This window comes from Cyrtonyx montezumae, unplaced genomic scaffold (assembly GCF_038088225.1).
Source record: "Cyrtonyx montezumae isolate F1298 unplaced genomic scaffold, pur_monq_1.0 scaffold_8, whole genome shotgun sequence".
NCBI lineage: Eukaryota > Metazoa > Chordata > Aves > Galliformes > Odontophoridae > Cyrtonyx > Cyrtonyx montezumae.
In genome coordinates this window covers 17,968,567-17,981,488 of record NW_027072089.1, presented here as the reverse complement: position 1 = coordinate 17,981,488, position 12,922 = coordinate 17,968,567, and the positions used below count along the sequence as shown (strand labels likewise).

Genomic DNA, 12,922 nt, shown 5'->3' with positions numbered 1-12,922 from the left:
AAGCCCATCTCTCCCTGTTACTCTCTTTCCTTTCTTGCCTCTCCTCCAGCAATGAAGAGAGAAGACTGCAGTGAAAAATGGAAGCATGCAGTTGCCTAAGCACAAAATTACACTTGAAAAATACTTGGAAACCAGATTTTTTTCTTAACGATTCATTTATGAATCCTATGAATTTATTTATTATCCATATTTGAACACCAAAGCATACCTCAGAAGAAATTCATTTCAGTAACAACTTACCTGAGTGAAATATTCCCAAATCATTTAAAATCACTTCAGTTTCTAAAAATTACTGTACTATCTGTAAAACTGGCTGTAACACAAACTGTCATGGTCAGTCCTCCAAAAACACATCTGCCATGCAGATGGTTCTACATAGCAGCAATTCAAGAAGTGATTTGGACAAATACATTCCAAATCTAACTAACAGTATACTTGGGTTTTTTAAAAAAGAATCAGGAAAGGGAGCATGACAAACTTAATGAAAAGCAGCCTTCCCAGGAGAAGCAGGTTTCACACTGCTTTATCGCATAACAGTTCAAACTGGAAGAGACCTATAGATGTCAGCTGCTTGTAGCAAGGTTCACTGAAGTTTGACTGGGTGGTTCAGGGCTTGTCCAATCAAGTATTTCCAGAGTTTCAGTGCTGAACCATTCAAAGTGATACGAATCCTCATATATCTAGACCTGATTTTCCCTGCTGCAACTAATATGCTGTGATAGATCAAATTATATCACGTCTATTCTTCTTTCATTATTTATTATATTTATTATTAATTATATATTAGAATCTTGGAAAGCGTTAAAAACAAATATGCTACCCTGAAGTAGTCAATTAAAAAAAAGATGCAAAATCAGCATCTGAAAGATCCCACAAGAGCTAAGGTTTTTTAAATAATGAATATAGGAAAAAATGGAATCAGTAAGATGCTAAGTGTTACGGCAACTGCTCAAGAGCGTTTGATTAGAATTTGAGAGGAGAGCAAAAAGAAAAGCATGCGCTGCCAGTGATTAAGTTTTAGAAAATGCTTAACTCATTAAAAGAAAACATGATAACAGATCTACTATAAACGATGGGGAGTTGGACTCATTGATCTCCTGAGGTCTCTTCCAACCCCTCCAATTCTGTGATATGACCATCTTGCTCTGACTCAAACACACAAAACGCACACAGCATCAGCATGAGAAATACTTCAGATGAACTTGGGCTGTGAATTTGAAACTTGCACATATGAACTCTCAGATTCATCCAGGCAGTCCTATGACTGTGGGGCATAGGTGGAGGGAGATACAGTATCATATGCATAAGAATTGGTGGACTTGTTCAAGCACTGATTAGTGCTAACTCACGGCTTCTGCTGCCTCATAGAACCGGGAAAAACTTTGAGAAGATAGATAAAATATGGAGATGAAAATATTCATGGCAATATTGTAGTAATGAAACAGGATACAATTTCAATCTAAGCTCTTTTTTCTATAGGCTTTCAAACTTTCCAGAAAAGAACTGTCTACTTGACTCTGATTTAGCATTTTTAATCAATGATCCTGAAGTCATTCCATCAAAAAAGCTTTAATATGAATTACATGCTAAGAATTAATACTTAATATAAAATCAGTATTAATACAAAACCCAAGGCAGTCTGTATCCCATCAGGTTGAAGAATAAAATTGCAAGACTGGAGGCAAGAACACAAAGGAAAGGAGTGGATGGAGGCAAATCTGTGCTTGAAACTGCAATCGAAATCCCTCTTTTCCTGCTCCACCCCCCAGGTGCCTCTCTACAGCAAGTGTGAAGCAGTGGATGTGGAAGGCTCGTCTGTGAGTAATAACAGCCCACTCAGTCCAGAGAAACGAAAAAAAAACCCTAAAAAAACCAGGAAAAGCCTTCCCCCAACATCAAGGCTACATTGTTGAAGAACAAATGGATATTAGTTGTAGGTGATTTCCTCCCTACAGGGAATTGAAGTCCAATATGTTGAGCAGACCCCTCTTCTTAGAGCAGGCTGCTGCCACCAGGAATCTACCTAGCCTGGTATAGCTGACAGTCCACAGCTCCTTAATGCTTTTCCATACAGGGGGAGATGAAGTAGCTACATGTGGGTCAAGGGCTATTAAGAGGGACTTCAGGGCCTTGGGATGACAGCTGAATGAATTCAATACACAGACCACCTTTTCCTTCCTGCCTCCTGTATTGGTTAACGATATGGAAACAAATAAAAAAATCTTATATTTAAATACCTGTCTTCATGGCTGGTGCCATTGACAGATTTTGTTTCTTTTTGACAACCAAATGGCCTACAAGGCGCTGAGTTTGTGGGCACAGGATGAGGCTTGCCTTTCACAAAGAGGGAAAAGAGTCCTTGGGAAAAGCTAGTGGGGTTCATCAGGTGGGCTTTAAAACAGGTCTGAAGAGGATGGGAGAGACAGTGAGACTCCTGGAATACACTGAGGACAACTGCCTGAGACAAGTAATAGACGGCCCTACCACAGGATGCTAAATTTTAGGAAAGAGGAATTCCAGCTCTTCAATTTAGTCAACAGAACACCCTGGGAAACTGTTGTCAAGGGCAAGGGTGCAGGGTTGGCAGATCTTCAAGTAAGTTTTCCTCAGTGCACAAGAGCTCTCCATCCCTAGGTGTAGCAAGTCAGGAAGGGAAGGTAAGAGACTGGCAAGGCTGAATTGAGACCTGCTGATCAAACTGAAGAGCAAGAAAACACACAGGCAGTGGAGACAGGGATAGGTACCATGGGAAGGGTATAGGGATGGCACTAGGCTGTGTAGGGATGAGTTCAGGAAAGCCAAGGCCCAGCTTGAACTAAACTTAGCAAGGGATGCCAAGAAAAACAAGAAAGGGTTCTACAGGACCTCAATCAGAAAATAGAAGTCCAGGAGGGTGCACCCCCACTAGTGAGCGACACAGGCAAGCTGGTATGGACCATATATGGACTGAGATCAAACAGCTTCATAAGAATCACTTTTAAAAACATGTTTCACTTTTGAAAAGACCTTCAGAAACACTGGATTAAACATCTCAACTGAGGTGCTGAGTAATACTGAATGATGCTAACAAGAAATAATCATGTTACCCAACAAAAGAAAAAACTTACTGTAGAAGAAGATAAGAAAATTTTCAAAAACTCTACAAAGCTTGTGGTTTGCCTGCTGACCCAATCTCCACCCAAATCCACAATATTACTCTTTTCAAAGCCCCCTCCCATGGCGGGCATGTTGCCTTTCCTCTCAGCCACTGAGTACTGGGAGACAAGCAGGGTAGAAGCCAATGCCTCCCACAGAAACACAGCATGTCTGTGGGCAGTAAGCAGTCAGAAAAGGATTACTCATTAGGCAGTAACTTAGTCCTGTTTTTTTTTTTTTTTTGTGAGACAGTAAGTAAAACCCAGGGGAACACTGCCCTGAGAGCGGAGTCAGTATCAAAGACATGCCTGCTCTACTTCTCCCAAAATTACAAAGAGCTGAAGCGTGGAGGGTACTTTATCACAGGCTCTGGGTGACAGAGAAGGATAAGCCCTCCTGAAAACTTGAAAATTTGTGAAGGAACTCTGACAGGGCAAAGAAAGCTATTAGAAAGACTGTAGAATACAGAGCTGGGACAAACCTGGATCAGGCTAGAACACATCAGTGCTTTTGCCGAAGCTTGCTGGAATACTCTTAAGCATAAGTGCCAACAAGTAGGTATAACAGCATGCAACGTTCTACATAGGAGATGAACTGAATATACATATGCAGAGATTTGGAGCAGGTCAGAAAATGGAGTATAAACGTGCACGCACGAGAGAGCATAAAAACATTAAAAAAAACTGAATCGAATCCAGTATATTTGTTAAGGGGGACTAACACCATGATCAGGCTACTACATAAAACCCTATTTCCTCATAAGGCCATAAAAAAGGTTTGAACTAGTCTTTACCCATGAACGGCTTCCTACTCTCTCTATGGGCAACAATTACTACAGCAACAATCCATCTCAGAACACTCTCGAACTACTACCACTGGTACATGGACTACATATGCTTGGATTATCCAAGAAAAAAAATATGTGCACGCAAAATAATGTCTGTACTTGGTTGAAGTAATCCATCGTATGAATAGGATTTTTAAATTATTATTTTTTAAAGAGATATGCTTTCTAGAGATAGGGAAAATACGATTCAAATTCTGTCAAAAATGATTTTTAAAAATCCCCCTTCCCTGTCTTGACATATTATGCTACTCAGAAGTCTAGTCAACTATTAAACAATCTAACTTTATTCTAATGAAAAAATTAAAAATGTAAGCTATGTCAAAAACAACCAACACTTCTTCCAGTTTCCTAGTACCAACTGTTTTTTTCCTCCAAAATTATTCATTCTGCTTATTGTTGTTAATATTTTAATTCTTGCTTTGAATATTCAAAGCATTCAGAGCTATGTATGGGATTAAAATACTTTTCAAAGTTCAAATTTCCCCTGACTTCAGTAAGCCCTGAACTCACTATAGGAAATGCATACACTATATCCCACCGTAAGGAAATAGTTCTTAAATCAGAAAAAAAATGAAACTGTGAAATTGTACTAGTTATCACTTGAAACATACCAGCAAAATAGGCTAATCTGAAGCCTTTTCTGGAGATGCTGTCGTCTGAATGAAATCTGATCCAAACATGATCCTGTGAAGAGATGTATGGTGAAGGAATGGAGGAGCCACATGCTCGATAGCCTTCAATATTCTTGTAGCTTCCAATTGTTAACCAATCTGAGCTGCATCGGCGTGATCCCTGAACATCAAAATCCTGAAAGCTGAAGGAAAAGAGAGGTCAAAATCATACTGAACTGGATTACACAACCAAGCTAATGAATTACTAGACATAAAAGTGGAAATAAAATAGAAGTACTTTTCTGGTTTGAAATAAAAAGAACAGCTTCTCTACCTCAGTAAGAATGCAATTCAACCTTGAAGGCTATGGAGGACTGCAAGAATCCATTCTGTCAATTACTGCATTGCATCCACTAGTAATAAATCTGTTTCACTAACATAAAGAATAAAAATAAATCAATCTTTCATTTAACACAAGATTTTCAATAATTATCTTCTAGAAACTGTATTTTTACACTCATTTTATGACATTCATATATTACTAAATTATTTTATATAAGTCAAGTTTCAGCACAACTTTAGCTAATGCTACACTTTTGCCAATGACAGGACTTGACACTGCAAGTCCAGCTAAATCGTTCAAAGCTATGCTTGAAGATAAGAGTTGCCCTCAGTCGCACTGCTTAGTTACCCAGTGGGTATGTCACGGAAGATATTACCCGAGCTTTGACTACAGCTATATAAAGACATGCTGCCATGGTAATGAAGCAGGAAAGGGAGATTGGACAGGCAAAGCAGGTCAGCACAGACAACAGAGTGGTAAACCACAAATGTAATGTGAAATGTATGCTAGGAAGACGAGTGGAAGAAAACAATGTGGGAGAAAAAAGACATTTTATTAAAAATAAACGGTATGAAAAATTGTAGAAAGCATTCTAATGGACAAACAGTTCTATGTACTCATTGTGTTAGCACAAGTTTAATATTTAGTAGAAAGACTGAATTAGAAAAGAATAACTGATGTCAAAGTAGATACTTCATAATGAAGAGCTGCTTCTTAGGTCAGCTGGTCTGTACTACAAACTGAACCAAGTTTGCAATTAATGCATTTTCATAATTGGGAGGATGGACTGCCTATGTAGCAGTACTGATTTGTATCTTAATGCTAAAGAAAGCTTCCATTTTCCTCATGGCAGTAATGGGAATGAACTACTCAGAATGTGAACAACTTCTTTCCAAATGTACCTAAAACCGTGAGGGAAGTCAGCATTTCCAAAAATACACAACTGTCTTCATTGATTTGCTATTTATTCCCTGCCACTTCCAGGCACACCATGAAACTTCACTGTAATGAAGCATCAGAGAATTTCCCATACGCATTTTTGAATGCAAGACTCTTATATTTCAGGGAAATTAAAAAGATCAAATAAATAAGCATATAGAAAGTTATTCTAGTCTCTACAGATTTGAAAGTATACTTGGTATTGAAGGGAACAGGCATGAAAATGATCCACTTCAGCTTTACAGCATGCCATTTAATACTGAAACTGTTATAATATATCACGTAATACATATTAGCATTTTGTTTATAGTCTCTTAATATAATCTGATTAGAAATTTGTATTAAAATTAAAGGAAAAAGAAAAAGAAAAAAGCCAGAGTGACTCATTAACTTTAGAACGGTATTTTTAGAAATGCTTGTCTGTTTCAGCTGTACTGTTCTTCAGAAGGTTAGCTCTTGCTCCTGCACTACTGAATGGAAATGGATGCTGTTTCCATCAGCTAATAGCTCTCGGTGCTTTCAGCAGAACTTGCGTGCTGTCATAGTTTGAAAGAAAAGTATATTTTTTCCATATACATAGAAGGTTCAGAAAACAAATGTGACATGGCTGTGTAAGTGTAAATCAGGTAAAATGAAAGATACAAAAAACAGACAAAGCAGAAGTCCCACATTTACAAGAAGGTAAAGGAAATTAGTGCATACAATTGGCAGTTAAAATATCTAGAAGTGGTTAATAACAGGACCACTGTTACCTTATGGTAATGATCTCCCCTGGGTTCGCATGGATGTACCAGCTACAGTTGATTCGGGCAGGATACTCAGAGGGCCACCCTGGACTTGTGATTGTCCCACTCGGTGATCGAATTTGTTCCGGTATATCTCCACAAGCTATAAAATACACATATTGAAAGCACACAGAAAACAATTAGATTGATTTTTTCCTAAAGGTTTTTAAAAATACAACTGATCATCAGTATTTATCAGAGAAAATATCACACAGAATCAGATGAGATACCAATAAAAACTAAACATCCGCGGTAGCTCATAGTGGGCACAAGGCACGGTATGTCAGCTGGAATACAATTTCCAATGTTTTAATTGCAGAAATTTCTAACATCAGCTAGCATGCCACATTTTAAAAAAGCCCACAAACCAACATATACTGAATTTGACATCTTTATTTAGAGAAATACTGTTTCCTACATTTATCTTTTAGCTGTCACAGAGATTCCATTCAATTTAACTATACCTTTATACCTTATGACAAACACATTAGAGGGTTAAACATAAATTAAAGCAAAGTAATTGAGTAGATGAAAATTCCTGTCTTGTGCAGAAAGACACACAGCCATTGTTTAAATATCCCCTTCCAGCCCCTGGCATGGAAACAGTCTTCATTCACATAATGCCCAGAGCATGGAAGGGAAAGGATACTTACTGCAGTATACTTTATCTATAAATAGTGACAATTAATTTTTAAAAGAAATTATTTTTAAGAAGGACTTGCAAACCTACCTTTCTGCTAACAGATGGGGAAGCTTATAAGACCAACTATATGCAATCAGAGTAACTAAGCAATTGTATTCTTACTATATTACAGGAGCACCTTACTGCAGTAGCTTTAATTCAGCTGCCTGCCATCCAAGTACACTGAAAAGGAAAAGTCTCAAAATGCAGAAAAACAGAATTGCACTTGAATTGAAAAATAGAATTGTACTATTCAGTGAAAGCTTTCTTATTTTAATTTCCAGGAGACCCTATAGGTGGTGCTCAAACACCACGGTATTTTGGAACATTACTCTTGCATGAGCATTCTGGATGCACACTTTGCATCTGTTCAGAAAAGACATGGAAGGAATGGCAAGAAAAACATCACAAAAGTTGAAATAAATAATCATTTGTAATCGTCATGGGAGTAAAACACACACACAAAAGAAAGTTTAAGTGTAAATCATCTTCTATCAAGCTTACAGATGTTGGTAGGAAATTCCACACGCTACTTGGCTGCTTCTGAAATAGTGATTGGTTTAAAATAGATTACCTCCAGGTGATGCGTGCTATTTGAACATTCACCTGTTACTGGATATTTACAAACTGACATATTTGATTTTGTCATCAAGAACCTCTGAGGAAGCTTTTAAATTTGTCTGATAACAACCTGAAAGAGGTAATCTCATCCTAGAGCATCACATAATCAACTCAACAGATGTTCACTCTGTTTTAGAAAGTTCACCTCCAAAGCAGGCTTTAAATGTATGTATAGCATATATCTGTTGAACAGAAAACTCCAAACACAGCTAGCAACTGTAAATTAGCACATAATTAGCCCTGCAAACTTCCTATATTGGCTTTCTGACGGCTGTAATTTCTCAGACCAGTCCCTGCAGTGGTACAAACAGCAACTTTTACTTGTTGCACAACTTTGGAAGAAATCCCACAAGGAAAACACCTGGATAATCGACTGGTGCTTTCAGAATACTCTGAAAACTTGGAAGTTTTACAAGTATTCAGTGTTCTCTTGTCCCTGACTCCCCCCTTTTTGTTTTTCATTTGGGAGAGCCGGCAGGAGGACGAAAGGAGGGCTGCAGTACCAGCTGTCTCACTTCTCCCTGTTTTCTATATCTTCACTTAAGACATCTGTCCCTTTGTTTCCTCTGAAGCCAACACTAAGGAACTGAGGGTAAAATATGACTGAAGGTGAGCTAGATAAGCCCAGTGCACTTGCATACTTATCATGCGTTTATGTACTAAGTTATCTTTCTTACAACTAAGGAGACAAAATAAATCTATTTGCTCTAAAAATAGATAGTTAAGACTGTGAGGAAGCTACACTTCAGAAATGCTGCTGTTTTGAGAGTGATTTGTCAGAAAGATTTTCAAACTCAAGTGCAACCTTCTGAAATAAAAGAGTTGTAAAAGGCACCTACCTTATAAAGGTAATACCAAGCCTTTCTGATAAATTTCTAAACCTTTGCTTAAGTAGGATATTTTTTCTAAAGCTTTTGAAAAATATATAATTTATCATATTTTATTCATCTGCAAACCTGAAGAATAATGAGGAACATCAAAGTATCCATGGAATCAAAACACAATTCACCTGACAGCACACAAACATTTTCCCACTAAGCTGTGGAGATTTTGCACCTGTAATTTCAGTTGCCAGTGACCTCAGCTGTTTGAAAACTATTGGAAAACAGTAACTTCAGAGTCATATATATATAAAAAAACAAACCCTTACAAAAACATAGGAGTGTGAATCAGAGTCAGGAAAAAGGAAACAAAGGAGTAACAATGACAGAAACCCAAAGTAAACTGTGAAGGCTGCCTTGTACCAAAGTGAAGATGAAAAGCAGCACAAGCTCAAGACATCTTCAGCTTTCCTCATGCTGGTGGCTACCAGACTTCAGAGGTGAGACCAACTCCCTCCTGCACACTGCATTTGTGTGGGTGCTGTTGGTACCTGCATTCCTCTCAATTCTCCCTACACCACTGTATTTTTGCTGCAATTCTGCTTATGTGCATCCCACCTGTTTTACATTCTTTCCTTTACGAGCCTTTATTTTATTAAGTCTGTGATTCTGCTTATTTTGTCTGTTCAGTAGATTGCAGCTATTTCATTAAGACTGGATGTTTCACATGCCAGACTGCAAAAATACTGCTGAGAGGATAAACTGTGCATGTGGTTTTCTGCTCTATGCAGATTTTCTTGTAGATCTGTAGATTTTTAAAACACTAATTGTAAAAAAGGTGTCCTTTATTCCCTTTATTCCTTTATTTCCTTCTTCCTGAGATTTGTTCACTACCCCACATTACAGAACATGACTCCAAGTTTTCTATGGGATGTCGGTTGGTAAACAGAAGAGAGTCAATAAAAACTTCATGGTGCAAAATTCCAATTTCAAGTTCTAACAAGAAAATAATTAAGGTTATTCAAAAATTCTGTAGTAAGATCTAGAGAGGTAAAGTACCTGTAGCAACAGTGAACAACATGTCAAAGAAAAAAAGTCACTTCAGAAAAGCAGGGAGAGGGAGATTAGGGATTTATCTTCACAGTAATGCCAGGAGATTAGTTGAAAAGATAAAAGAATTAGCTTTCAATGTGAACCACAAGATGATAAGGCATGCATTATATTGGACATGGTAAGGACATGAATGCAGCTGGATAAATGATCTGAAGGTGTTTTAAAACAGCTTAGAGTAAAAAGGGAATAATGTTACGATAAAGTCTAAACCATGAATGGGGAGGATAATTATTGCATCTGTAACTCTCAGGAGCCACTCAAAGTCTTATTTGGAGAACGACAGGGGAAGATGGCATAGGAATCCTTGCCTCAAGGTAAGGCTGAAAAACCTTTAATTTAAAATGCCCTTTGCTCTGCGATCCAGGGACATAACAGACAAGAAGTAATCACTATATATACATATTTTTTATTTATTGTTGTGAAGTTTTTTCTCCAATACTTTCTAGTCTTTCAAATGGAGGTAAAAGCAATATGATTTTGCAGTTGTGACAATTATGGTGCTACACACCCCAAAGTCAGACCTGAAAATATTTCTCATCTTTTCAGACTTTAAAGACATTAACACTTGTCCAGTAGTGACAGCTTATACACAAGAGACAACATTCCATTATTGCTGTTGGTAGAAGAAGCATGCCCATATATTAGAGGTGTACCTGCAGCTTGGCAGATATAATATACAGCAGAAGCATAAATACTGAAGACCACAGTAGTCTCTGCTATTAAAACATAATTTAGTGAGGTAGGTCATGTAGTTTTAGAGCAGCAGCACGACAGGAAATCTACCATCAAGACAATAATTTCATTTTAAATTCCTTTCCAGTAGCAACTGTCCAAGAAAATCTCCTGCTTCGTTTCAAAATCAAGTTAAAGTTGGATTTAAAAAGATTAAAGGCCAGCTGTCTTTGGTTCTATTTTACAGAAACCCTTTGCTTAAAATTGATTTGATAAATGTAAAGCTGGCCAGGTATGCCTGATGAAATATATGATCTCCAAATTCAAACACCTTTGGGAAACAAATTTTTTTCAAAGGAACCCAAAAATCATGCAAGTCCATCCTCTCTTACTCGTGGCCTATGCACTGAACTTATAAGATGCATACACACATCACCATGAGGGACATGCCACTGTGTCTGCCAGTGTGCTTTCTTCAGGTTTTCATTAACAGAACCCCCTACATTATTCTCCCAATTTTTCAAGTTACAGCTTTGTAGTCAGGGAAAAAATTGATTTTTTTAAGATGCAGCACAGTCAGAACTATATATATATTTTTAATATTTTTTACTTTAAATGAAAGCCCTCACTGGATCTTTCTTCTGAGGAGGTAAAACCCCCTCTCCCAGCTCCTGCTATCTCACACTGAGTTGTGTTGTCTCCTTGGCACAGCTGGTTTGTGCCTGCTGGCCAAAGGACCAAAAGCAGAGTCAAAAATGCCATTCACCTCTTGCCCAGAAGATGCTTTGCTGCTCATATAGTGACTTGTGACATGCCTGCTACATTAAATAAAAGGGTGAAACATTCTTAAAACCTATGCAGCTTTCAGGACATTTTATACAATACAGCAACAATTGCTCCAACAGCAGCAAGTGCCCGGGCTGTTACTTAAGTGTGCCAAAAACTATATAAGATACTCGGCGCATTATCATTGTTGAAAAACAACATTCTTGATGACGCAGCACCAGAATGGGTAGCAAAGACCTTCTGCAATTAGCCTTTTGGCAGCCTTTGTGTGGCAAACAATGGAAGGTGAACAGAAGGTTGTATGGTGTAACAGAGACCATTCGCTGATACATTTATCTAAAAATGGAACTGCATAGGCAAATATAATATAGGTGTGCAGGCTGTTGTCAGAAAGGAATTATCATTGTGACTGTAAGAGAAGGGTGTCAAAATCACTTTGATTTCCAAGGATTAACAGCAGCTTCCCTATGAACAGAATTAGGCATATACTCTTCTACCCATACTCTGAGTGCCTGTACCACAGGAGCGTAAAGCATGACCAGCAGCTCTGCTGACACCGCAGAACAAAGCACATACACTGGTATCACCACTGCCTTGATGGACATACTCTTACACCATTAATATCAAACAGTTGCAGTGGTAGCTGCTGCCTGGAAGAGGCCCAGGCTGAGTGACTGGAAGAGAATGAAGCAATCCTTGAGCAACATTTGCTGCCATTTTGCCCCATACTCTCCCAACATCTCATCAGTTTCTCAGTTTCACAAGTCCTAAAACTCTTTTTTTTCCCTTGTATTAAATAAATTGTGCAGTCAAGTGTACAGTAGTTTCAGTTACTGCTTTAATCTAATCAGGTGAAACGCATAACTCCTGGATTTATATTATTTGATAGTCGCAGAGTTCAAAATTACATTTCAATAAATTTCATTTCACAAAAAAACTTTACTGTGGAAAGAAAATACCAATTCAACTTAAACCAACTTTTCTCTTAGTTCAATGTTTGTATGGAAAAATAATTAAGCAGTCCACTAAGAAAGGCATAATCTGTTCATGAGCATGCAGGTATCAATTTTATCTTATGAGAATTTTTCCATGTTCCAGTTGCTTCATTCCTTATTACATGCTGCAAAAGGCAGTAATAATTTTTATAGCCAAATATCTCTTCATAAGATACCAGGTGGCTTTCAATATTTACTATTTAAGTCATGCATGAAATTTAAACATTACAAAAAATGACTTACCCGTTGACACTCCTGAAATATGCACATTTTCAGAATGTTCTGCAAGAGCACCATTTCCTAAAATTAAACATAATGAATAAGCTAATTTCCAAGATAAAATTTGTAAAAATTCTTCAGATACCCTTTTACAGAAGAGAAAGAACAAAACGGAAATATTTTAATTAATATTAAATGTTACAGGGCCCGGGTTCATTTTATGATAGAAGTTAGAGAAAAACTAGAGGAAAAAGTTATACAACCAAAATAAAAACAACCATCATTAATACATTAAGAACAACCACATACAATAGAAGGTTAATAAAGTGAGGATAGTAGCAAAATTCTGAGAC

At 37.5% G+C, this 12,922-nt stretch overlaps 1 protein-coding gene across 1 annotated transcript in view; it reads right to left on the bottom strand.

The window, feature by feature from the left end:
• Window positions 1-12,922, bottom strand: part of LRP12 (LDL receptor related protein 12) — a 51,076-nt gene that overhangs the window by 8,893 nt on the left and 29,261 nt on the right. Inside the window, exons 2-4 of the mRNA XM_065752223.1 lie at window positions 12,594-12,650; window positions 6,628-6,763; window positions 4,594-4,796 (exon numbers count right to left, since the gene is read on the bottom strand). Coding sequence (XP_065608295.1) covers window positions 4,594-4,796; window positions 6,628-6,763; window positions 12,594-12,650 — 396 coding nt within the window. The remainder of the gene's footprint in view (window positions 1-4,593; window positions 4,797-6,627; window positions 6,764-12,593; window positions 12,651-12,922) is intronic.